The sequence below is a fragment of the Phyllostomus discolor genome, chromosome 6, assembly GCF_004126475.2.
Source record: "Phyllostomus discolor isolate MPI-MPIP mPhyDis1 chromosome 6, mPhyDis1.pri.v3, whole genome shotgun sequence".
In the NCBI taxonomy this organism is placed as follows: Eukaryota; Metazoa; Chordata; class Mammalia; order Chiroptera; family Phyllostomidae; genus Phyllostomus; species Phyllostomus discolor.
Genome location: NC_040908.2, coordinates 48573562 through 48601392, shown reverse-complemented (window position 1 = coordinate 48601392; position 27831 = coordinate 48573562). Strand labels below are relative to the sequence as shown.

The following is a 27831-nucleotide window of genomic DNA, read 5'->3' as shown; positions in this document are numbered from 1 at the left end:
TTAGCCAGTACAGTTAACCTCATGAATTCAGAGGAAGAGTTACTGGTAGCAAGACTCAAAAATAGTATTCCAACAATTATAATTAGCAATGCTTTTTTTAAAAATTTCAAGTTAATTATAAAGTTATGAAGTACTTAAAATAACAATAACCACAAAAATATTTCCAAGCCACAAGATTTAATGTGACTACTCAAGATCTGCCCTGACTCTCTCCAAAAGCATAACAGTGTGTTCCCCATATTAAATCTATCCTTATCCTGTCCTGGCTGGTGTGGCTCAGTAGATTGGGTGCTGGCCTATGAACCAAAGGGTCACTGGTTCCATTCCCATTTAGGGCACATGCCTGGGTTGTGGGCCAGGTTCCCAATAGCGGGTGTGTGAGAAGCAACCACACACTGATGTTTCTCTCTCTCCCTTTACCCCTTCCCCCAAAATAAAAAAAATAAATAAATCTATCCTTATCCACAGATACAACCTCCCACAGCACTAAGCTATTCAGTTAATACTGTATTTCCCTTCTCCCATGCCATATAGAGCCATGTAATGTCCCCAGAAGGGATGTGAGAACTTTGCATCATTTGGTTAAAAGGAGATCCCTTATCTTGGCTTCAGCTCTCTCCCTTTCCCAGCAGCTAGACTTTCAGTTATCCTTTAGCTACTCACCTGTAAGTACCCCAGGGGTGGCAAAGCAACATGGAAAGAACTATGTGGTCCACCTATCTACCTGCAATGGCTTACCTTGGGCTGAGCCATTGTTACAGAGACAAGAAGATGGTGAATTAGTGCTGAATCTTGGTTGAAGCAGCCTAGCCTTTCCCCACTCTATTACACCCTTAGCTAACTCAGGCTCACACTCTGCCAGTTCCTGAGTTCCTATCTGTGGCATGCCAGGTTGGCCTGTCTTCATAAAACTGCTGTTTCCCAGAAGTCTACACCAGACCACCATGGCACTAGATCCTCTTTCAATCAATGTGGTAGAAAAATATCACAATCTTCCTTTAAAGTACTGTGGTCTCTTACCAGTTGAAGGTGCTTCCTGGTCAGCTCAGACCCAGAGACCTGGCCTCCATGTATTTTGAAGTTATTCTAAAGCCAATGGCCCATTTCTTTTGAAACAGACTGACAATAAAATATTATAGCTTCCGAGTTATATACATCATTGTCCTTCCATTTCTTTCTTTACCTGTCTGTTAAAATCCTCTTCATTCTCCATCCACATGTACTCTGCAAATGGGTTTTCCTTCTCATCATGCCCATTTAACCCCTGATCCTCTTTGGATTTTACACTGGGTGATGTGTTTACCACACTGGATCCATTCATTATGATAGAACCTAAACAGAAGCAAAAGAAAGAATAAAATGTTACAAGGATCAAGGAAATGAAAACCTATAATATCCAGATTCTTCCAGAAGCTTCTGAAGTTCTAAGTCAAAGTTATTAACTACAGATGAACACAAACTGCTAATCTGCACCTGTTAAAAAACTAACTATATCCTGTAGTTATCAACTACACAGATATATAATTCTTTAAAAGTTTAAAGAAAAATAAATGTCCTCTTTCTGCCACTGTGGAGCCTGTGGAGGCCTGCTGTGAACAGGACTTCCATGACAACAAATACATCTGGAAGGCTGTGGTCCAAGGCCATTTCTGCTGGCTATAAGAGGGGGCCCTGGAACCAGAGGGAACACACAACTCTTCTCAAAATTATAGATGTTTATGCTGGAGATGAAATGGAATTCTGTCTAGGCAAGAGATGTGGTTACTCCTGGTGGCAAATCGAACAAAACCAGATTCACCTGGGGAAAGGTAACTCGTGCTCATGGAAACAGTAGCATGGCTCATGCTAAATTCCAAAGCAACCTTCCTGCTAAGGTCGTTGGACACAGAATCTGTGTAATCTGTACCCCTCAAGGACTTAAATTGATTGAAAGTAAATAAATAAAACGGATTTGTTCTCTTGTAAAAAGGAAGGAAAGAAGAAAAGAGGGAGAGAGGGAGGTAAGAAGGGGAAAAACAATAACATGTTTAGGGTTCCTTAGCCTTTCTAGGCAAGTAAGGGGGTGCATCTTTTCAAGGCAAATTCTGTAGGTTCTAGAACCTAATCAAGATCACACAGCTTTCTTGATGTCTAAAGAAAACGCATTCTTTTTTAAAAGTATATATTTATTGATTATACTATTACAGTTTTCCCAATTTTTTCCCTTTTCCCCATTCCACCCTGCATCCCCCACACCTCCAGCCACCCCCCTCCCCCCAACTTAATTCATGTCCATGGGCGGTGCATGTAAGTTCTTTGACTTCTCTGTTTCCTAAACCATTCTCAACCTCTCCATCTATTTTATACCTACCAGTTATACTTATTCCCTACCTTCCTCCCATTCTTCCCCCCACCCCCGCCCACTGAAAACCCTCCATGTGATCTCCATTTCTCTGATTCCGTTCCTGTTTTAGTTGTTTGCTTAATTTTTGTTTCTCTTTTTTTTTTAGGTTCAGTTGTTGATAGTTGTGAGTTTGTTGCCATATTACTGTTCATAGTTTTTGATCGTCTTCTATTTGTTAGATCAGTCCCTTTAACATTTCATATAATAAGGGCTTGGTGGTGATGAACTACTTTAACTTGACCTTGTCTGGGAAGCACTTTATCTGCCCTTCCATTCTAAATGATAGCTTTGCTGGACAGAGTAATCTTGAATGTAGGTCCTTGCTTTTCATGACTTGGAATATTTCTTGCCAGCCCCTTCTTAACTGTAAGGTTTCTTTTGAGAAATCAGCTGCTAGCCTTATGGGAACTCCTTTGTAGGTAACTGTCACCTTTTCTCCTGCTGCTTTTAAGATTCTCTATCTTTAATCTTGGGTAACTTAATGATGATGTGACTTGGTGTGTTCCTCCTTGGGTCCAATTTCTTTGGGACTCTGGATTTCCTGGACTTCCTGGAAGTCTATTTCCTTTGTCAGATTGGGGAAGTTTTCCTTCATTATTTGTTCAAATAAGTTTTCAACTTTTTGCTCTTGTTCTTTTCCTTCTGGCACCCCTATGATTTGGATGTTGGAATGTTTAAAGTTGTCCCAGAGGTTCCTAAGCCTCTCCTCATTTTTTTGAATTCTTGTTTCTTCATTCTGTTCCAGTTGGATGTTTATTTCTTCCTTTTGTTCCAGATCATTGATTTGAGTACCAGTTTCCTTCCCTTCACTGTTGGTTCCCTGTATATTTTGCTTTATTTCACTTTGGGTAGCCTTCATTTGTTCCTTCATTTTTCGACCAAGGTCAGTCAGTTCTGTGAGCATCATGATTACCAGTGTTTTGAACTCTGCATCACATAGGTTGTCTATCTCCTTGTGGCTTATCTCTTTTTCTGGAGTTTTCCTTTGTTCTTTCATTTGGACCCTATTTCTTTGTCTCGGGGCACCTGTTAAGTTGTAAGGGGGTGAGGCCTTAGGTATTCTCCAAGGCAGGGCAACCCTCTTTGCTGCATTGTGGCTCTGTCTGCAGGGGAGGGGTCAGAGAGGGAATATTTCGGCTCTCTTGCTTGACTCTAGCCCCACTTTCCAAGGAGCTCTGTCATGTGAGACTGGGAGTTTTTCTGGCTGTGGCAACCCCTGAGGTAGTTTACAGCTAGCATGAGTCTTTAGTTTCCCGTTCAGCTAGCCCCACCTCACTCACTCGGTATTCCACTTTGCCAGGTCCCCTCCACCTGCCTTGCTGCCCATCTCCAGTCCCTCCTACTAGTCTGGTAGATGTTTCTTTAACTCCTTGTTTGTCAGAGTTCCATGCAGTTTGATTTTCTGGCACTTCTGGTTGTTTATTGTTTTTAGATTGGTTGTAATCTTCCTTTTGGTTGTGCAAGGAAGCAAAGGGTTTCTACCTACACCTCCATCTTGGCCAGAACTAAGAAAATGCATTTTTAATAAGCATTGTAAGCAACTGTCTCTTATTCTGATGCTTGTTTTTCTTTAGAATGTATTTCAAAAAATAATACATCTTCGTTGTATTCATAAGCAAAAAGGAGAAAATTAAGGTCACCAGTTGTTCAGCTAACCAGAGTGAAGAATGATTAACAATGTTGTGCATACAACCTTCCTGATATCCCTACTGTATTCGCATATACACAAATACACACACACACACTCTCTCCAAGTATACATTCTTATAGTAACAGCATGATGTGCCATCATTTGCTTTTACTCATTTCTATGTTAATATAGCCATGTGGTCTTTGGGGGTTTTTCTAATATTTCTGTATTACAAAGTTTCCATGAACTTCTTGTGTTCATTTTTTCTAATGATTGCTTTAGGATAACTCCTAGGAATAGAGCTGCTATATTGGAAAGTATGTTCTTTTCTTCTAAGGCTCTTTATTTATTGTCATTCTGCCATAAGAATTTAAATTCCCATCAGTAGTATGTGACTGTTCCTTTGTATTTATTAGTATTATTATTTTTTTAAACCACTGCCAATATCATAAGAGGAAACTTGCAATTTTTTGTGTACACTTACATTTCTTTGGTTTTTACTGAGGCTGCATATTTTGAGATATACCTTTTATATTTCTTGTTTTCTAATTTTTCTGCTAAAGTACTTTGCCCATTTTCTATCAGAGTATATATCTTTTCCTTATCTTTTGAAGAACTTTTATTATATTTTTCATTTTAATTTTCCACAAAATAACTTATAAGTTAAAATATTTTATTTATTTGCTTAAATTTTTGGTGGCAGTGTTACTGGCCTTAATTTTTATCGATAGCTTGTGTGAGTGTCTGTTTATGGCTTTTTTTTAAAAGACCTTTTTTTAAAAAAAGGTTTTATTTATTTATTTTCAGAGAGAGGGAAGGGAGGGAGAGAAACATTGATGTGCAAGAGATATGTGAGAGATATGTTGACCAGTTGCCTCTCACTTGCCCCCAACTGGGTTCCTGGTTTACAACCCAGGCATGTGCCCTCACTGGGAATTGAACTGGTGACCTTTTGGTTCTCAGGCTGGTACTCAATCCACTAAGCCATACCAGCTAGAGCTAGTACATACATATTTTTAAAAAATTGTTTACACTTTGGCTTCTAAATCTATTTTGATGTGTTTGCTGTCATCTGGAATGTGTCTTCTGATATTTACGTCTTAACCATTCTTCAAAAACCATTGCAGTCTCTACTCAAACTCTCCCCTCCTCTACACTCTTGTAGTAGTAGACATGGTGTTAATACTACTTTGCTATTCTGTTTCATATGCATAAACTTTTCTTTTTGTAAATGGATTCTCAATTCCTGAAAAGCAAGATGGAGGATAATACATTTTGTAATTCAGCTCGATGTTAGGAACTTTATAAATGCCTGTGGGTCACTGTACCTAGCCAACGTTCCCTTTCTATCCCACCTTGTTTTCTTTAACAAATTATTCCCTCATTCGTTTCCATCTTGGCAGCAGTCATGAAAAAGTTCTTCTCTGCTTCTGGATAATTTGTTAACACTAAAAAATTACTGCTTACTCCCCTTTAAAATTTTTGCAATTTTCTAACCTATTATGGACATTAGGTAAAATTGTGAAGAGTAAAAAATAGAGTGAAAAACAACTACTGATAGTTTAAAAAGTATTTTATTTAAGACAGAACCCATTTAATTCACTGTTGGTATAAATGGGGGCACCTAGTATGAAATGTATCAGTTTAACATATTTTAAATACAGACAAAAGAAATCTGTAGCAATAGTATGATGCTCCATCATTTGCTTTTTCTCATTCCTATGTGAATACTGCCGTACTGTGTTAGGGGTGTTTTCAATGTTTCTGTATTAAAAAGGTTGCCTTTATATTCCAGATCTGGCTCTATAATAGTAATTCCATAATGCTATAGAAGAGAGAAAACCAGCTCTTTATTTTTACCACTTCCATTTTCAGCACAACAATGACAGAAACAAATCTGCTCTAAATGACAGGGCAACTGTGTGAGTAAGTGGGCTACCTCTAGCACAGTGATTCTTAGAGACCCTGATCCTTGCTGGGTAGCAGGCTGTACATATTATATTTCCAAAGACTCATTTGCCAGTTGCTTACAGCCAGTACAACAATTGTCCTTAGTAATATGAAAATCATTCACAGAGAGGCAGAGTTCAATTTTCTAAAACATTTGGCTTTCCCCAAAAAATAAATCCATAAGGAAAAAGGGAAGACAGAGGAAAAACGAACAGAAAAGTACTTCTAATTCAAGAAGAAGGCAGAACACGGAGAGCAAACTGCAGGATGCACTTGTTCATGAGAAAAGGAATAGAAAATCCCCATAATCTCAACATGGGGATGTTCCCCAAATCAACACACTTTAGAAAAGTTGAAAACACTGAGATATGGGACAGCTGGTACTAGGAAAATGGTTTCATTACAGTTGGCTATACAGTGTTAATTTGTATTTTATACCACTCTACCTGTGTTTTCCACACAATTGGGAAGTTTGGTTTCTCTAAATACCAGCAATCTGACAACTTAATTTGAACAGTGTTTAATAACTTAACAAGTACTTTCATATCTATGCTCTGATTTAAGGCACATAATCTGCCCAGCCTCACTTTAAAAAACCATCCAGACATTTCTATAGTAAGAACAATGAAGGTACTAGATTCAGGGGTTAAGCACCCTGAGTTGCTGGGTTAGTTCAAGAACAACACTCATTTGTGGGTTTACTGGGTGACAGTGAAATGGTGCTTAATGTGCCCCTCGACTTTAGTACAGGGTGGCACTGGGGAGACTTTGATGGATGCTGGAGACCCCCAGGAAGTAAGGCATTTGAGGAATGCCTTCCATCTTGGGAAAGGCACTGGGTAAGATAGGATCATTGCCTGGAACACCCCCGACTTTCCTGCTTCCAGAGTTAGGTGTAACATTCTCTCAGTCCCAAGGTCTTCTCTAGCTCACCATCTACCATACTTACCTGCTAAGAGCAGAGCTTCTCTAACCATCATCCTACTGTGACCTTTCACGTTCATCATTTCATTTGATCCTCACCCACACAAATGCACACACGGATGCACATCATTATGATACTGTAGTGTAGCAGGGACAAAAAATAAAATGCCTCCAAAGCTTCCAGAGATGCGGAAAGTGCTCATTTACATAAGGAGGATCACAAATCAGAAGGCTGCCATGTTGTCAGCCATGCCATGGAGAGGTGCATGGGACCAGGAATTGAATCCTATTAACAACCATGTGAGTGAATTATAAATTCGTCTTCCCCCAATCAAGTCTTCAGATAAGACAGCCATCCCAGTTGACAGTGTGACTGTAACTTCATGAGAGTTTGAGGTAGAGGCACCCAGTTAAGCTGCTCTCAGATTCCTGACCCACAGAAATTGTGAGATAAGAAATGTTTGTTGTTTTAACCTGCTAATCTTTGTGGTAAGTTGTTACATGGTAACAAATAACTAATGCAGACATTCAATAAACAATGACAACCAGCTCTGCCACACAATCAGTTGTCACATCTTTTTTCTTCTCTACTGAGAGGGCAAATGTGCAGTTTAAAGTGGGTCATTGCTCAAGAAGTTCTTTAGAATTATACCAACAGTAGATAAAAGAGCTGATATCTGGTCTGTGTCTATATTACCATATGAAATCTAAGAAGTACTTGAAATTTATTCCCCCTCCACCTCACTTTCCCTCTTATATACATAGCAAACAGGCCAAAAATGGAAAAGAGTTGTCATTTTGGCAGAAGAGGGAAAAACACGTAGCTCTGTTCATAGTCAAAATAGAGGTGCTAAGGCCTGCCAATCAGCTGAATTAGCATTTTACTATGGTCAAGGATTCATATCTAAAATGGCTTGTAATAGGGGCTTTGGTTCTCGGCAATAAAGAATTTTAGGGCTTGGGTGGTGTGGCTCCATGGATTGAGTGCTGGCCTGCAAACCAAAGGGTCACAGGTTCAATTCCCAGTCAGAGCACATGCCTGGGTTGCAGGCCAGGCCCCCAGTAGGGGGCACACGAGAAGCAACTACACACCAATGTTTCTTCCTCCCTTCCCCTCTCTCTAAAAATAAATAAATTTTTTTAAAAATACTATTTACAAAAAGAATTTTAGTGCTTTTAATGTACCTAAAGCATTTCTAAAATATGTGCTTCATCAATGCAACACTTTAAACTCCCACAAACTTTCAGATCCAACAGGCTTACAGCAAAATCTAGCTACTGTTTAAGTCTAAGTGCGATTTGTGACTTTTGACTGAATGCCTAGAAAAAGTACATTGAGCAGTGGATGTAAAAACTAGTCTTTACTATTTCCTACAGCTTTGCTACCTTCATTCAGTCTGGTTAGTACCATTTTTTTAAAGTTAAATATTGTGAATAACAGCTTTAAATTTTATTTTACTTCAAATACACTGCCACTAGACTCAGGTTTTGTTTATTCTTGGTTATATCTAGATACACTCGCTCATTAATATCTGAGTGCCTGTTTGTCCTGGCCAGCTGTGCTTGCGGTGCTTCGACAGGCTACCCAGTCCTTGCCCTGGTAGTATTTACATTTTCTCAGGAAAGAGACAAGCAAATAATTAAGAAAAACTGTGATCCCTGTTACAAAAGAAGTAGTAAATGGGACTATGTGGAAAAAAAACAAAACAAAACAAAACAGAGGGATCCAATTAAGTCCAGGAGTGAGGGAATTAGAAAAGTTTTCCCTGAGCAAGGAACTTATTGATACCAAAAGAATATAAGTTAGCTAGCAATAGGGAGACAGAAAAAAAGAACATGCAAAGACTCAGAAGAAGGAAAAAACTTTCAGGAACTAAAAGGACATGAGTATGCATAGAGTCGGAGGGTCAAAGGAGAACCACTAAGAGAAAGGCAAAGAAGAGTGTTGAAGCAGACAGAAATCCATACTGGGAAGTCAGACCATGCAGGACATTAGAGGCTACAAAAAGGACTTTGGATTCTAAAAGCAATGAAAACCATTAAAAAGGGTCCTAGATAGCACAACAACATGATTCAATTTATATTTGTACATAGCTCAGGCTGTCATATGGAAAATGGACTGGACAGAGCGAGAGTGAATAATGGGAGACCAGTAAGGCAGCTAATGTACTAATCCAGATGAAAAAAATGGTGGCTGCTTGGACCAAGTAATGGTAGTAAGAGAGTGAGTGGGCAGATTCCAAAACTATTTTCAGTTGTCTGTGGTAATGAACTTATGTGGGGAGACAGGAAGAGAAAAATATCAAGGATAACTCTGGCATAAGCAACTGGGTGGATGGTAATGTCATCACTGAGCTAAGGAACTCCGTGCGAAGGGCAAACTTTTCTTGGGTGGTGATGGGAAGTGGGTTTAAAAAGGGTGATGAGTTCTATTTTGGGCATGTTAAATTTGTAATGCCTCTGAAACACTCAAATGGTGATGTTAAGTGGGCTGTCTATCTGCATCAAGAACTGAAGAGGTCTGGATAAACATAAAAATCTGGTAACAGAAGCCACGGGACTGGAAGATATCACCTAGGGATAAAGCACAAAATGAGATGAGAAGAGGGTCCAAAACCCAGACCTGATGTGTGTGCACATTTTCTTATTTATTTATTTATTTATGTTTTTTCCTTGTTACTTGCTTTTTTCATTTAAAAAATGTGGTTTTTTTTGTTGTCGACACTATTACAAATGGCGTGTGCACATTTTAAAAAGTCAGCTAGAGGAGGAGGATAATATAGAAAAGGAGACTGAGAAGAAGCCAGAGTTTTGAGAAGGAAACCAGAAGAGTGTGTCATCACAGAAATCCATACTGGGAAAACAGAACCCCAGTATGGTGAGTTGGATGGTAACCCCCACAACCCCTAGAACCTGTGAAGGGTACTTTATATAGAATAGGGGTCTTTGCAGATATAACTAAATTAAGGACTTTGAGATAAATAAGTCATCCTGGATTGTCCCAGTAGGCCCTGAATCCAATGATAAGTGTCCTGATAAGAGAAAAGCAGAGGGAGATTTGAGACAGAGGGAAGAGAAGGAGGAAATGTGATCATGGAGGCAGAGATTGTAGTAAAGTGGCCACAAGTCAAGGAATGCCTCTGGCCACTATAGGTGAAGAGGCAGAGAACAGATTTTCCCTCTCCCATAGCCTCCAGAGGGAGTGCAGCCTGCCAGCCTTGATTTTTGACTTCTGGCCTCCTGAACTGTCAGAGAATAAGTTTATGTTGTTTTAAACTACCAGTGTGTGGTAATTTGTTACAGCAGTGACAGGAAACTAATACACCCAGTAGATGGGTGTGTTGAAGGCTGCTGAAAGGTCACGAGGAAGGCTGAGGAGTGTCCACAGAAATTAGGGCCATGGAGGTCTCTGATGAGCATCATAAGAGCAGTTTCCATGAAGAGAAGAGAGGGTGAAAGCCAAATGGAGGTGACTTGCAGGTAACTCTTTCAAGGAATTGAGCTGTCAAGGAAAGGGATAAGAAGTAACAGAAGCTGGAGGGATGACAGGTCCCTGGAAACTTTATTTTTTAATGAGTGGAGAGTCTAGAACATGCTTAAATGTTCATAGAAATGGTCTAGTGGAGAGGGAGAGACTACACATGCAGGAGAAAGAAGGAATAACCAATAATGTCAGGCACAGGAAGGTAGGAGGGGATACTCATTTGATCTTTTGAATAGTTAACACATTTCCCTGATTGAAAATCTAAACACCTGGGATTCTTAGTCAGTAATAGAGAGTTGCAATGGTGAGCATAAAGTCATATCTGAGGGAAGGAGAGTAATCGGGAAAAGATGTGATAGGGAGAGATGTGGTCCATCACAAAGCCACATGAAACATCTTTACTCCATGGCAGATTTGACTTCCTTGTGGCAGGAATGCTTATGTTAGCCTAATTCAAGTCTTCCTGACTGGACAGTTGCTAGCTAAACTTAGCAAACTCCAGCTTTGTGATTTTTTTTCATCTTCTAACTTCTCACAGGTATACATACATACCTGTAATGAATACAGGTATTCATTGAATACAGGTATGTATACATATACACATATGTGCACATGTACACATATGTGTGTATACATATACATATTTTAAAGCTTCATAAGCAATTCAAAAACAATTTTATAACACCTTTTAAATTCATGGAGAACATTTTATATGGCATGTTATACTCTGCACTAAAATAATTTCTGTCTCCCTGTTTTGCAAAGTAAACAAACCCATCAGCTTTTCTCCACCATTTGGTGGAAGATCAAGGTGGAAAGGAGGCAGGATGAGTTCAGCTTTTATGGAGGGTGGGTAGGGAGGACAGGTAGGGTATATATATAAAGGTTTTAAAATTTTCAGGTCCATCTCTCATTACAATGATCTTGTTTCCTCTATTTCTATTTCATTTGTTCTCAGAGAAGCTGCATGAACTTTAATGACAATAAGGGAGCATCAACCTTGCTAAGCTTTCCTACATTGCCCTCAACACACAATGATCCATTAGTTATCTTCTATCAGATGCAAGAAAAAGGCTTGCTAATTGAATATCAATGCCCTTGTTAAGCACACAGAAAACTGAACTTACCTGAAATTAGAAGCTGACAAGAAGCTCTCAAAAGCTTATTACCTGACAAGTCAAGAGGAAAATTATTTGGGTTTCCTAATAGAAAATACATTAATAACAAAAATAAATCACAAACAGAATTTAAACTCAAGGCTACTAGATAAGAAAGACAATATATATAGGACACAATAGAGATTGTCCCATACAATCTCTTCTGTATTCTATACTGACCTATAAAATTGCCCTACTGATGAAATGGACTCTGAAAGTCTGGATGCAAACACTCTGGGAAGAATGACAACAGCAAACATAATTACTCCATAGTCTAGTCCCTAGACCAGAGCCAAGGATATAAAATAGAAGCATACTCAAGTAGGATTAAGACTGCGTTTATCAAGTGTTGAGAAGGCCTATTTCTATTCAGTGGTTCTCAGTCTCTACAGTATATCAGAGTCACGTGGGAGCTCTCCACTACACACCCTTCAGATATTCTGATTCGTTAGGCCTAAAACGAGGCCCAACATTTGTATTTTTGCTTATTAATTGCTATAGGTGATTCTGATTATAGAAAGACTAAAGACGAAGGGCAATTTTTCCAATACAGTGGAAAGCTACATGAAACAGTCTGAATCTCAACTGTTCTAATTCCTATTGAGCAGTTTCCTAATTGTTGTTCTACAAAACACCAGTCTTATGCTTGTTAGAAGAAAAAAAAAATCCATGCACCAGTAAATTTATTGCTCTGAGAACTTCTGTTTAACTTTAACTATCAAGCAGGTTCCTAATTAATTGCCTTTAGTATTTATTTCATTTTTTTAATCTAACAGTTACTAACAATGCACAAACTTTTAGAAACCATGATGTCTCAAGGATGTTCTGCGACATTGCTGTTGTCCTACTGGAAATGTACAGAACAGACATAAAATGCACTCCATAAAGCATTTAAAGGTCAATGGACTTGCCTACAGTCAGTGGCAAGCTCTTCGTACCCAGCCCTGCCCTCAAGTTCCACATTGGCAGGTAAAGGCTATCAATTGTCCTCCAAGGATAACATCAAATGGGGTTGTACATCACAGAGACCTTGACTTCTCTATATCCAGCTCCAAAAAAGATATATGCTATTAACAGGGAAATACAGATAACTAGAATCTTTAGCAGATAACACTACTCAAAAACACTCCAATGGACAAATTATTACATATGAAATACATGTAACTTTTCTCAGTAACAGTATCAATAACAAAACAAGGGTCTCAAATGTCTTCAACTGATCTGATAATAGTTTAACTTATTTTTTTAAATGTATAACACAAGAAATGCCACTATAGAAGCCTGAATACAATCTCTGCCTAAGGTCTCCCCCACCTCCACCCCCATTTCACATTTGATTATATATGCATTCAAGTGCATGCATTATACATATATACGTTGTTTTAGAAATAGCCTATTATAACCTTAGAAGTTTCTTTTTTAAGATTTTATTTAGTTATTTTTAGAGAGGGGAGGGGAAAGAGAAAGAGAGGGAGAGAAACATCAGTATGAGAGAGAAACATTGATTGTTTGCCTCTCACATGCACCTCAACCGGAGATTGAACCCGTAACCCAGGCATGTGCCCTGACCGGGAATCAAACCAGCGATTTTTCAGTTTGTGGAACAATGCCCAACCAACTGAGCACACCAGTCAGGGCAGAAGTTTCTTGAGGGTAAGAATGACCAAACGAGTGCCAGTCCCAAGTGAATATTCACCAGCCTGTGGTGAAATAAGAAAAAACAGTGTTTTTCATGAAGTTAAATTTATTCAGTTTAAATTGCTTTTTTGCACTGAATTAAGGCCTTCATATGTCTTTTGGTTTTAAAATATCCTTTTATAGAATGATATTAATAAGAATGTTTTTACAATCCTTATTTTAAAAATATTGTGATCTTATATTGTCCTGTATATTGTCCTAAAAATATTTTTTAAAATTTACTAGCCTGTGAAGTCCTAAAGATTGACTATCTCTGATCTAGTCACTCTTGGAAATTGTTTGCAATGTGCAGCCAAGCTTCAGAAGCACTGGTCTAGTCTATAGAATCTAGTTCTACTCTTTTTTCTCTCACTCAAAGTCTTCTCTGAAGAAAAAAGGGAACAAAACAGGAGTGTTTCCAAACAGGGAGTCTGCCCAACCCACTGCTTGCAGTACCAGATATCCCTTCAACAGATGCTGAGCCAGCTGATCATCATGAAAAACTGAGGCAGTGAGCAGTAGAACAACAGAAATTATGTAGCAGACAAGCAAGAAAAACTTGTTAAAGCAAATCTCCTCTGCAAGAAGGTATGGCTTCCAGAGTTTGCTTTCTCTTCAACTTGAAGTTTCCATATGATGCCTAAGTTCAGGACATTTATCTTTGTCTATATAAAAAGAATAATTTAAAAAATATGTGTATACATGTGTATCATATATATGTGTATATGTATAAGTATATATGTGTGTATGTGGGACATACGTACATAAAATGTATGTGTTTCTTTTTGTAGGTCTAAAGCCAAGGGTACTGCATAGTAGCCTTAGTATGAAATAAAGACAACTGATTTAAAAACAAAATTTCCTCACAACTCCCACCCTCAATCAAATATGTTTTATTTTTATGAGTTAAATAAGAAAACAAGTGCAATGACAGATTTCATCTACAATGTATACTTAGGCATCAGTACCCATCCAACCTGAATACACATAATACATTTCCATACACCTAAAGTTTTAAAAAAGGATCTTTATAATGTGATCCTCAGATAGTTTAGGACCTCTATAATAAAATATCAACTAGGTCTGAATATATCAAACTTACTAGAGAAGTGAAGTGGAATTATTTGCTCCATCTTAGAACTGCATTCAACAGAGAGTTAAAGTTTAGGATTTTTTCACCTTGGTATTTTCAAGTTAATAAAATTAAACCAGAATACCCCATTCTTCAAAAGCTTTTAGCACAGCAAAGTTTTACTGCATAACTTCTTGCTTTCAGTGAGAACAAAGCAGAGCCCTAGTAAGGGCACTGGATATCTTCGAGACTGCAGAACTAAACAGTTGTATCTGTTCAGTATCAAAACAAAGGTCCTATACACCCTCAGAGGATGAGTGAGACATCACAGTACTAGCTTGGTAATCAAAAAACACCAAGAACACCACTATCAAACTAAAGTCAACTCTCGCTAGATAAAATCACATTCTGTTCTGCTCCTAGGCACACTAAAATTACTGAGATTATGGCATTTTAAATGTTGGGCAAGACCAGCCTACAATCCATAACAGCACCTACTTTCAAAAAGCAGGTAATTCCTATGCAAGTATTCCAGAGCACAAAGAAATGAAGAGAGTCCTCTAATGGTTAGTATAAAGATAACCCAACACATTAAAAAGAACAAAATTAGCACAAAAGAAAACTACAAGCCCTGGCTGGTGTAGCTCAGTGGATTGAGCATGGGCTGTGAACCAAAGTGTCACAGGTTCGATTCCCAGTCAGGGTACATGCCTGGGTTGCAGGCCATGGCCCCCAGCAACTGCACATTGATGTTTCTCTCTCTCTTTTTCCCTCCCTTCCCTCTCTAAAAATAAATAAATAACATCTTTTAAAAAAAGAGGATAAAATCTCTACCTTTAAAAAAAAACTACAGACCTATTTTCATGCTACAAACATATACATTCAAGTAAAACATGAGCAAATAAAATCAAACAATTTATTTGAAATAATACCACTTTGATCAAATAGGATTCAGCCCAGAAATGCAAGATGGTCTAAAATTGAGAAATATAAAAATATATTTTATCATATTAGGCAAAGGAAAAAGAAAACTACATAAGCATGTCGGTATTTGCCAGAAATGTGTTTAAAAAACACATTTAAAAAATCATTTTAGAGCCCTGACTGGTGTGGCTCAGCTGGTTGGGCACTGTTTCACTAAGCAAAGGTCACCTGGTTCGAGCCCTAGTCAGGGCACATGCCTGGGCTGCAGTTTCAGTCCCCAGTTGGGGTGCATGCAAGAGGCAATCAATCCATGTTTCTCTTTCACACTGACGTTTCTTTCCCTTTCTCTCTTCCTCCCCTCCCCTCTCTCTAAAAATAAATAAAATCTCTAAAAAATCATTTTGGAAAGGAACATAATTTTAAAAAGGAATAAAATCAAGTTTCTTTAAGGCAATCAATACATTCACATAAGCATCTATCTCAAAACTTTAGTGCATTCCCATTAAAAATAGGGAAAAGATTAAGAATATGCACTATTCTGACTACTTGTAACTTTGAATGTTACCATTCAATGTAATCTGTCAAGAACACAAAATAAGAGGTATAACTATCACAAAGAAAGAGGCAAAATTATCCTTCTTTGCCAATGTGATTTTAACTTTTCAGCAAGACTAAGAATCATTTGAAAACTATTAGGAACAGTAAGAGAACTTAATAATAAGACTGGCTGCAAAATAAACATACAAAATAAACAGCTTTCATATAAACCAACAACAACCAGTTATAAAAAAGAAAAGACCCAAATACCACACACACACACACACACACACACACAAAGTCTATAATTCTTCAGAATAAACCTAATAAATATATAGAACACAAAACAATTTATTGCAAGAATTTTCAGATGACTTGAATATGCCTGACTGGTGTGGCTCAGTAGGTTGGGCATCATCCTGGAAACAACGGGTCACCGGTTTGATTCCCAGCAGAGGCATATGCCTGAGTTGCTAGCCAGGCCCCCAGTTGGGGTCGTTCAAGAGGTAACCAATTGATGTGTCTTTCATACATCGATGTTTCTCTCCCTATCTCCCTCCCTTCCCCGCTTTCTAAGCATAAATAAATACATACATACATAAATAATACATCTTTTAAAAATGATTTGAATAAATGGATGGGCATACTGTAAAATGTTAACTCTTCCTAAATTAATCTAAAGCTTTTGTTAAATTCTGATAAAATCTTCAAAAAGAATTTCAAAAAAATGTTTAAAAAATAAGGAGAAATATAAAATTAATTGAAACGGCACACAATGAGCATAGAAATAAACATATTAATGGAACACAAAGCCCAGAAATAGGGCTTTTGTTATAGCCTGTATTATAAGTTGATTTCACGTAGTGGAGAAAGAATAATCATTGAGACAACGAGTCAGCCACTCAAAACTGAAGGTGGGAGGGAAAATATAAAACAAACTGCCTACCTTCACACAAAAATAAATTACAAACAGCCCTGGCTAGTGTGGTTCAGAGGACTGAGTGCTGGCCTGCGAACCAAAGGCCAGCTGGTTCGATTCCCAGTCAGAGCACAGGCCTGGGTTGTGGGCCAGGTCCCCAGTAGGGGGTGAGCAAGAGGCAACCACACACTGATGTATCTCTCCCTTTCCTTGTCCCTCTCTTCCCCTTTCTAAAAATAAATAAATAAAATCTTTTTAAAAATTACATACAAATTAAGGTTTAAAATGTTTAAAAATACATTTAAATAAATATTTTTAACTCTGGTATGGATGAAAGTCTTTCTTAATAAGACACCAAAATGAAAAGTCACAAAAGAAAAAAAATGAATAGATGTGAGTACACTACAGGAAAAAACAATGCTTCCATTTACGAAGATAACAAAAATTAAGTTAAGTAGCAAATTACTTTTTGGGGGAAAGTATTTACAATCTCAACAACAACCAAAATGTTTATAGCCTTAGCCTATAAGGGAATCTTAAAAATTACTTTTAAAAAGACAAATGCTTCAATAGAAAATAGGCAATGACGAAACAGACAATTCTTATAAGAATAAAAATGGCCAATAAACATTAAAAAAGAGTCAAAGTCACTAGAAAGCAAAGAAATGTAAATTAAAAGTGAGATTTTTTTCTGCCTAAACAGCAGCAAGGATTACAAATGTAGGAAGGAAACTGGAGTTTTCTCAAATGTGTGTGGGAATATAAATGTGAGCAATTTTTCTACAAGATAATTTGAAAATTTATATTAAAACTTTTGTACTCTTTTCCTCAAGAAAATTCTACTTCTAGGAATTCAGTGCAAAAATACTTGCTCAAGTCTGTTAAAATGCATGTACGAGGAATTTCACCACAGGGGTGGCAATAGTTAGTTAATGATATACACTCAGCTATTAAAAATGATGCCAGAATGTACCTGCTGCCACGGAAATAGTCCTAAACTACAGTAACTGAAGAAAAGACTATATATTATGATTCTACTTTTTAAAATGTTTATATGCATAAAAGTGGTCTAAAAAGCAAAAAAACTGCAATGTTTTGAGTGGCAAAATTAAAGATAATTTTTCTCTGTATTTTTTTCTGAGTAATTACAAAATAAGAACATGGTTTATTTTATAATCAAGAGAGATGTTACTTTCATTTATATTCATTTAAATCTTTCTTTTGTTCTCATGTGTCTTATGTAGACTAGAAGGCTTGGATACCTGCTTCTTGAGGTAGATAATCCCACTTTTGGCATGTGTGCTAGACAAAGCTTCCCTACCTTCATTTTTTTTTAAAAAGGTCCTCCTGTGAAAAAAATATTAGTTTGACAATATGAAAAGTATGATTATAATAGAAACTAATATGTATGCATATGAAAAATACTAGAAATGAATATGAAAAAGAAAACAGCTATTAAAGCAATGGGGACTGCCACCTGGGAACGTTTTAAATTGTTTTATTGTTCTTATTTTTAAAATATACAAAACTGAGTAAAAGAAGAAAAAAGGCTGCCAATCCCTTTCTGAGGCTATTCTTCCAATTTTTGCTACTGTTTCTATGTATTCACCAGGTACCAAAAGGATGCGCAGCCCTCTAGTCCTTTTACCTTCTCTCTATCTTATAACCTCATTCATTCATTCATGCATTCATTCACTCATTCACTCACTCATTTTATGAAAAGATAATATAAACACTTCAAAAAATTCAAAAAATTAAAAAATATATATAAACAGACCTGGCTGGGTGGTTCAGTTGGTTGGAACAGCACTATGCACCAAAAAGTTGAGGGTTTGATTGCCAGTCAGGGCACATACCTAAGTTGTGGGTTCAATCCCCAAACAGGATGCATATAGGATGCAACTGACTGATGTTTCTCTCTCACATCGATGTCTCTCCCTTTCTCCTTCTCCTTTCCTCTCTCTCTAAAATCAATAAACATTCTCAGTTGAGGATTAAATATATATGTATGCATATATATACATGTAAGAGGTCTGTCCAGAAAAAGTCCAGCCATTGTTAATATAATGAGAATGATTTGCATAACATCAATGTAACCTGGCAGCCCAGGAGGATGGACTGGAATGTGCATGTGTGAACAACAATGACTTCACTGTACTAGTTAATGGGAATGGTAGACACAGTTGAGTGAGCATGGGTACTGTGTGGCCATTGCGTTCAAAATGACTGAGTATAGCAAAAAATATGCATCATATTTTGCATTAAATGTGAACATTCCTCCATGGAAACTATCTGGATGATTGAGAAGGCCACAGCTATGGGCAACTGGTGATGGGCAGCTTCAGCACAACAATGAACCCACTCATGTATCAAGTCTCCTACAGATTTTTTTGGCAAAACGTCAAATTGCCCAGGTGACTTAGCCCCCCTCTAGCCCAGATTTGGCACCGTGCAATTTCTGACTTTTCCCAAAACTAAAATCACCTTTGAGAGGCAAGAGATTTCAGACCATACATAAGATTCAGGAAAATATGACAGGGCAGTTGATGGCAATTGGGAAAACTGTGTGAGGTTCCAAGGTGCCTACTTTGAAAGGGACTGAGGCATCATTGTTCTATGTACAATGGTTCTTGTATCTTTATTTTCTTCAATAAATGTCTCTATTTTTCACATTACATGGCTGGATACCTTCTGTACAGACCTCATATGTATGTATAAATATATGTAAAGAAAATCCCACTTCCACTTCTTATATAACACTTTAGAATTCTTTTTATAATTATAAGCAAATATGACTATATATTTTTACTCTACCCTTTTTCTTTCTCAACACAAAAAGCATGCTAAACACATTGTTCCATATATTATTCCTTTGTAAAAATCAAAACGTATCTTAAATTGGTTTTATATAAGTATATAGATCTTCCTCTTTCTTTTTTATAACTATACAATATTCCCTGGTTTGGATGTACCCAGGTTTATTTAACCAGTTCCTGGTTGTTAACAAACACTAGAGTCTTTCCTATCACGCCATTACAAACAGTGCCAAGCAAAGCTGCGTACATACATCTAGTTCATTTCTGAATGTGCCTTTGATGAAGCTCCTGAAGTGATTCAGAATATTAAATTACCACAAGGTCACACATTCATCAGGCTGAGAAGAAAGTGCCTTTTCTAGTTCTCATTTTATATATATATATATATAGCAAACATGTAGCAAAAGACTTGATAATTACTTGAACCAAGCAATTGTACTTTTAGGCAGGGGTCCCCAACCCCTGGGCTGTTAGGAACCCAGCCACACAGCAGGAGGTGAGTAGTGGGTGAGCTAGGAAAGCTTCGCTCACTTTACCACCTGAGCTCTGCCTCTTGTTCCTCCCACTTTGGTCTGTGGAAAAATTGTCTTTCACAAAATTGGTCCCTGATGCCAAAAAAGGTTAGGGGCCTCTGCTTTTAGGGGATTTATGTCATAAAAATAAAATGACTAAACAAACACCCAAGACAAACCCATTTCTAATGTAAAAAAATGCATATAGTAGAACCTCGGTTCTTGAACTTAATTCATTCCAGAAGGCTGTTTGAGAAGCCCCTTGTTCAAAAATGGAATCTCCTTTGCTTGTCACCTAAGAGATGCGTGACTGGTCATACAGGTACCAGCATGAAAGGGTTGTTGGGTGGAGAATTAAAGTTTTCTTTGACAACTGAGACTTCTTTCCATGAACAACTTGGTTGAGAACCAAACTGTTTGAGGACAGAGTGTTGATGGTGTATAGACATACATGCATGGACAAGAATATGCATGGAGAGTATAAAATTTAACCATCAAAGTGTTAACCATTGTCTCAGTATGGTAGATCTATGGAGGGCTTTGTAGTCACCCCCCCTTTTGTCTACCAATGCTCTAGAATTTTACATACTATTTTTGTAATATAAAATCAAAACCTAAAGTTAAAATGTGAATTCAGATTAAGCCGGATACATTCCTTTAGTCTGTCTTATGTTTCTGTAGTGTTTCAGAGTTTATGGAGTACATTTATGCGCACCACTTCATCCTCACACTAACCCTATGTATCTTCATTTCATCAGAAAGGGAATGGAGGCCACAGATGGTTAGGTAGCTGTGCCCAAGGTCAATCAAATAGAAAGCTGGCAGAGACACATTTCAACCTAACATCTTCTGACTTCAAATTCAGTGAGCTGTCAAAAACATGATCATTGCTTCCTTAATTTTAACAATTCCTCGGGAGTTACTCGCAGTCAGAATTGGCAGATGAATTAAAATTACATAGTATAAGGCCTCAGTCCCTAATGCTTATATAATCAAATCTTATTGAAAGGAGAACGTTGGCATACAACCCCCAAAACTCCAGAGTCAGAAGAGGGCATGAATTTTCAGAATGTTTCTAAATGAAATACCTGACTGGCAAAATAAATGTCTGATATGGCTTAATATGAACACACACAAAAAGCAGTATCTTCTCAAGTTGGAAGATTCTCATTTTCAAGGCAGCTTTTTGCCTTTGTCCCCATCACTGACTTCTGTTCTGGTTTTGCAACACCCCAGGGTGTCTCCAGTGAAATTTCAAAATGTGAATAAGCCATACTTTTTAATGAGGAGGGTGATAATAGCTTAGTTAGAATACATTCTTTCTTTCCAAATATCTCTCCTTCCTTCCTACAAGATTATACAGATTATCTTACAATGCACATGGAGAACACTGATAAATCATGGTTTGGTAAAAATATATTTTAATTCATCACTCCTCAAACTATGTCTCATATAATTCTACTGCCAAAAGATGTTTATGTATGCTCTGGGGGTGGGGATGGGAGCAGGAGGGGGAAAGAGGAGAGACCATGGTTAAATGCAATATATGCCTTTTGGAAATCCACAGTTCACAATGGACAATAATATAATAAAGGCTCTAGAGAAGTCTAGCATTATAGAAACCTTTGGTTAAACCAGTTTATTTTGACACAAAATTCTTCTACTATGATGTAACTATTCACACCCTAGTGGGTGTAGCTCAGTGGATTGAGCTCGGGCTGTGAAACAAAGGGTTACCAGTTTGATTCCCAGTCAGGGCACATGCCGGAGTTGCAGGCCAGGTCCCCAGTGGAGGCCATGTGAGAGACAACCACACATTGATGTTTCTCTCCCTCTCTTTCTCCCTCCCTTCCCCTCTAAAAAATAAATAAATAAAATCTTAAAAAAAAAAAGACATAACTATTCACACTGTGTTCAGAAAAACTGTTTAAATAAATATAACTATTAATTAAAACCCACAACAGATATAGCAAAAATGGATAGTTATTAATCTCTCCTACCATAAAATATGAATTTTCAACAAGTTCCCAATTTCAGTTTAGTGAACTCCTTACTCTAGCTCAATTATCACCTCATTTGAGAAAATTTCCCCTCAGTGCTTCATATATTACTAACTACTCCTTTCTTCTTATAGCATTTTACTACCTTGCTTATCACATGATAAATCAGCCAGTCCATCCATCTGTCTCTTTGCTAGCTTGTGAGTTCTTTGATTATATTCTGAACACCTTTAACGGTGTGGGACACATATGAGCTTCATGATGAAATAAATAATTTTGCTGCAGTGTAACAGTTCCCAGAGTTCAACACTTGTATTTCTAAACTATTACTAATACCCTGCCAACAAGTTGAGAATGTTTCTCCCTAAAATTTACATTCCTAATGAGTAGCTGTGGTCATGGTTAGCCAGTTGCTCAGTTGTGACATGCTCTCTGGTCAAGTCCACTCATAGTTTTTTCCTTAGGTGTTTTTTGTTCGCTTGCTTAAAAAAAATCTACTAGGAGTGTTCAGTAACCTTCCGTATCACTCTGCCTTTGCACCTGGGGTCCCTGCTTAGCATGCTATCTCAAGATTTTATTCACTGGGAAGACATTCCTACTTACCCTTTAGGAACCAGCTTAAACACTAACTTCTCTAGGAAGCCCTCATATTTTCCCATGCTTTTAGGAAGAGTTAGGAACTCCTCAAGTCATACATTTGTACATCTATTAATATATAACAGGCAGAGTACTGAGTGCCAAGGACAGAAGAATGAAGATGTGGATCCTGCCTCCTGGAGCTCAGTCTAGGAAGGAAGACAGCCATATGAACAAAATAACCACATAATAATAATACTAAATGCAATACCAAAAGGAAGATTTACTGAACATTATCTATGATCACGTGATAGGTATTTGAACTGGGCAGACATTTGGGAAACTTTAAGGAATGCAGTAGTCTCAATTGTCATCTGAAGAAACTGCCTCCAAGGGGTTCCTTTTGTATATACTATAGTCTGTGGGACAGATAAAGCACCAAACTGATCCTACTTCTTTGGCCACAAAAGACTGGACCAGGGCTCAGAACCCAAACTAAGGATAGGTTGAACTTGAAGGAAATCATCTAGGGCATGACTTGGCTCAAAAGGAAGTGTTTTGCACAGAGCAGAAGAGAAATATTCTGGAAGTCAGTATATAGGGGATGTGAAGTGGGAGGGGGCACACTAGGTTTTGCCTTGGTCAAGTTAAGCTATAATTCCAACCTGAACCTCTCCCCTGAGCTCTACACTGCTAGTTGTCTGTCTTTCTTACTTGAATACAACATCTATAAGGGCAGGAATTTAATATCTAATTTGTTCATGATGGTCTGGAACAGACCCTCACTTAGTAAGTGCTTAATTAAAAATTGTTGAATCAATGAATAAGTGAATGAATTCTCAAAGAAACTAAGGAATCTACAGTGGATGGGAGGTAGGTACCAGAAAATAGACTCCAGGGATCATTTACAAGTACAGGTGACCATCATTATTTATGGATCCTGTATTTAAGAATTTGCCTGCTTGTTAAAATTTATCTATAACCCTAAAATCAATACTCATGGCACTTTGGCAGTCATTCGCAGACATACACAGAATGGGCAAAAATTGAGTCACCCTTCACATTTCCAGCTAAGGTAGAACAAGGGCAATGCTCTTTCTTTCAGCACTCATACAGAGGTAACTGACAGACACAAACAGTAGGGGGCAGTGCAGTGTAGTGCAAGAAGCTTTTCCACTGCAGCCAATAAGAAAGGGTTTGAATCCTAACTCTTGCACTTGTTAGGGGGCCACCTCAGACAAGTCACTTAACACTTCTGAACCTCATTTTCTCTTTTGTAAATATAAAAGAACAGAATCTACCAGGATGAGTTGTATTTAGTATTTGACAATCTATGTGACACATATATGTATGTATGAACATATGTTCCCTGGGAGCAATGGTTCTGTATTTGCTAATTTGTTGATCTAGGTGACTTTATAGACCATAATTACTGTGAATAATGAGAATCAACTATAATTATTTGTAACAAAGTAACAGAAAGATACAGAAAACAATTATTTGGATAGAGTGGAGGCCAGCAGCAAGCTTCAAGAAGATTTTGAATAGCACCTCAGTAGGCATTTATACTGTGGAAGAGAACAGCGCCTAGAGAGAAGCCAAGGTGTGTGAAATAAACAGGCAGTTCAGGAAAATGGCACTTCAGAAAGCCTAGAGCAGTTGGAGATGTGACAGGGTTCTGACTCGGAGCCACAGTGCTTCTCTGGGTCCTGTTCACATCCTGTACTACATTTAATTCTTTGTTTACAGGTCTCTTTCTATTAAACTGTGAACTCCTTAAAGGCAAGATCTCTAGGAAGACATCTTAACTACAGTCCTTTAAATTTGCAAACAAGTAATTATAAGTGCAAATCCACATGAAAAGACTGTACAAAAAGAATTTTGGTTTCCAACTGCAGCTTATACCAACTCACAACAGTGACCCACTCATAGTTTTGCTATTTGTCCAGGACTTTTCTTTACGACTGCTAATAATTCCGTCATAAATTATTTTTACTGTTCTTATTGTCATTATTTTAAACACCTGTAATTTATTGGAACAGCTTTAAAATTTTCCTCTTTTTAGTGTGATTTGTTAATAGGGCTCAAACATATGGTCCATTAGACAATGCTGCCTCCTCATAGTAAAGATTCCTTTTAATCCACTCTACTAGACGTACTACTCAATATACAAGATACAGTCTAGCCATACATGCAAGCATACTGATACGTTACAGATAGAATAAGAAAAACAGTGACAATTTTTCACAGAAGCTTGCAAAATTCTGGTCAAAATAGCGTGTACATGATATTAAATTCACTGCTTACAATTCACCACTGAGAACTAGGAAATACAATTCCAACTATGTAAAATCATGAAACTAAGCACTGTTATACATGTATTTTCCCTTTTCTACATGCACTCTCATACACACACAGCCTAATGGACCCATCAGGCTTGTCTCAATACTTCAATTTCCCCCATTACCCAAAACATAACTCTCAGTTACAAAACCCTCCAGAACCCAGGTTGATATTTTTAAACCTCTCTAAAGTCTCAATCAAATCTAAGTTGGCAAATTACCTTTTCCCCATGAAATTCTTGGCATAATTTAATTTAGGAACAATGTAGTTTGCATTATTACCTAGAACATATGGCTAGAATCAACATTATTGAATCCCAAACTGATATACTATGAAGACGAATACAAATTCTCTGTGAAAGGGGAATAGAAATGTCAATTTTAAACAGTTTCATGGCCATATTATCCATAGGCTGGTTGTGATCAAACTGCATTGTGCTATATAGCTAACGTATGTTCTATAATTTATGACAAACTAGAGTGGTCAGGCCCTCACGCTGCAAACTCTCTGATACTTCAATTAAGCTGTTTAAAATGTCACCCAATTCTATCTACTTGAAAATAATAATACATGTTAAATTTCTTGTTGCCAGTACATTCTTCTCAACTGCATTTTCAGAAATTATCACCAAAACAACTGTACTGGGACAAAGGTTCTAGAGAGAATATAATGACCCAATGCCGTTTTAAGGAAGGCAATAATGGTTTACCATTTACAAAACTGATTAAAGTTTCCAACCTTGTAAAGCTCCTTGTACAATGCAGTCTCCCTCTCCGGTGTTCACCTTCCAGCTGCCTGGAAGAGGCAAGTGGAAAATGTTAGTTTCCGTGAGCGATGGGCATGAAATGTGTGTGGGGAGGGGGGGGAGCGTAAAGGACTCACTCGCGTGAGGGAAAGCAGAAGATAAGTGGCCATGGTCCCTAACTCAAACTAGGTATCAAGAATGAGGGCTGGAGTAAAGGGAGTGGAGGAAGGAATAGAAGAAACGCAGAAAGCTCACGGGCCGCCGCGAATGGGGGAGGGGCAAAAATGCGCAACCGCGGGAACGGGGACCAGGCGATGCAGCAATGGTTAATTTGCCTAACCGTGTACCACTGAGGTAGTAAAGGGACTTGCATCCCAGAGATTTCAGTCCGAGTGTTAGAAGGGGTTTGGGGGCTCGGGGGTAGCTAGAGAACTTGGGAGGTGGGAGATGAATAGCGCGCCTTTGCGGGAAGAAAAGGACTAAGAAGCCCTGTGCTTCCAAGGGCGAAGGGGCACCGCAGCTGACACGACGTGGGACCTGCGGCCTTCCCTTCCCCACTGGAGCTCGGGCGGGCACGCGCCGCCCCTCATAACCCCGGAGGTGGCGGAAAAGGAGGCGCGGGGCTACCCCAAACCGGGAGAGCGGCGCTTCCCGCGGGTCCCCTCCCCGGCAGCCCAGGCGACTGAGCCCACCTGGGCTGCCTTGAAGCCTTTCCTTCAGACCCTATTCCGTTGCTCTTCTGTGAGCCTCAGCCGTCGCCGTACAGGTCGTCGTCACCAGAACAGTCTCGGCCTCCAGTACTAAAGCGTGAACCACAGCACGAAGAAGCACTCGCCAGGTTGCCTCTTACAGCTCACTGACTCCTCACCCCGCCCCCGAACCCTAGCCATTGGTTGCTGGGCACCGCCCTATTCGTCTATTGGGTTGAAGAGGATGCCGCTCAGTAACCTAGAAGGACACATGTGGCGCTTATTGGTTTAAATGTGAAGTAGTTACCACCCACTCCCTCCACAAGTCCCAGCTTCTGATTGGTATTAACATCTGTCTCTTCGCTCCCTTCATTCTTTCCCTCCAAGTGGGGCGCCTCCTTGCGGGAGACTCTGGCTCTTATTGGCTGAAAGGACGCTAGGTTAGTCCTGGATAGGCAATGGGACCGCATTGGGCGTCCTGATGGGAGGAGCCCAAGGTACAGCACCTCTGCGTTTGTTTACACAGGCTCTTACTTCGGGTTCCTTCCATTGGTCGATCCAGCAGCCCCTCCCACAGGTCGCGCCACTCTGTACAACAAGGAGATGAGTACGTGTGTGCTGGGGAAAGGCGGGGGTGCTTAGTGGGATTTCCCCACCTATCAATTACCAAGGGAGGAACTTTGAGCAAGGCTGGCTAGGAAAATTGACTTGACACTGATGGAAAATTGGGGAGTTGGGCTCCTTGGATGGGTTGGAAGGAAGCAAAACGACTCTTAGACATTTCCAGAAACAAATCTAACTTCTCGAGTGTTTTTAAAAACATAAATATTTATTTTCCCCTTGGATTTAGGGTGTACAATCTTTGCCCCCTAAAAACTTTGACTTTAAATTTGTTCGTCAGGAAGTGGGGACTTCTTTATGGAAATCTTTCTTTATACACCTCTCATGCTACCTATATACATAACACAAAGTAGAGCCTCAGTGACTTCACAATGAGTGGATAAATGATACAATTGAAAATGACAGTTAATGTCAGATTCATAACATAATGGTGAAATAAATGTTAAATGTATACTTCATGTAAATAATATAAAGTAAATACTTTAATTATAAATAATTAGATAAATCCATTTATTCAACGATTATTGAACATATGCTCTGATTTACGCTGAGTATATGATATGAGTAAGACAAAATGCACCCTTAGTGCTTATTCTCTAGTTGTGGGGACTAACAATTAACAAGTAACCAATAAATAATAAAATGTCGTGATTAAATGCTATGAAGAAAAATAAAGCAAGATTAAGAAATGTTTGAGGAAATAGCTGTTTTGGGTAGAATGATTACTTTAAAAGCTCTCTGAGGAAGGATCATTGAACAGAGATGTGAATAAAGTGAAATGAAAAGTGAGGAGGTTGGTAAGCAGGGCCAGTACATTGCACAACACCAGGAACATTAGTTACATTGCTTCATATATTTCCAACTTGTGTTTT

The 27831-nt window shown here is 38.4% G+C and overlaps 1 protein-coding gene across 7 annotated transcripts in view; it reads right to left on the bottom strand.

Moving 5' to 3' along the window:
• Nucleotides 1-26522, bottom strand: part of PAIP2B (poly(A) binding protein interacting protein 2B) — a 34210-nt gene extending 7688 nt beyond the window's left edge. For 3 of the 7 annotated variants that reach the window (XR_004903723.1, XM_028516080.2, XM_036028090.1), the window contains exons 1-3: nucleotides 26342-26521; nucleotides 25643-25699; nucleotides 1184-1332 (exon numbers count right to left, since the gene is read on the bottom strand). Coding sequence is in view for 6 of the 7 variants with exons in the window: in XM_028516080.2 (XP_028371881.1) it covers nucleotides 1184-1321 (138 nt within the window). In the remaining variant the exon portion in view is untranslated. Of the gene's footprint in view, nucleotides 1-1183; nucleotides 1333-11498; nucleotides 11541-18181; nucleotides 18189-25613; nucleotides 25700-26341 lie in introns of those variants that run through there. The other 4 variants (XM_036028091.1, XM_028516079.2, XM_036028092.1 and 1 more) reach the window with 4 other exon arrangements.
• Nucleotides 26523-27831: the final 1309 nt, after the last annotated feature.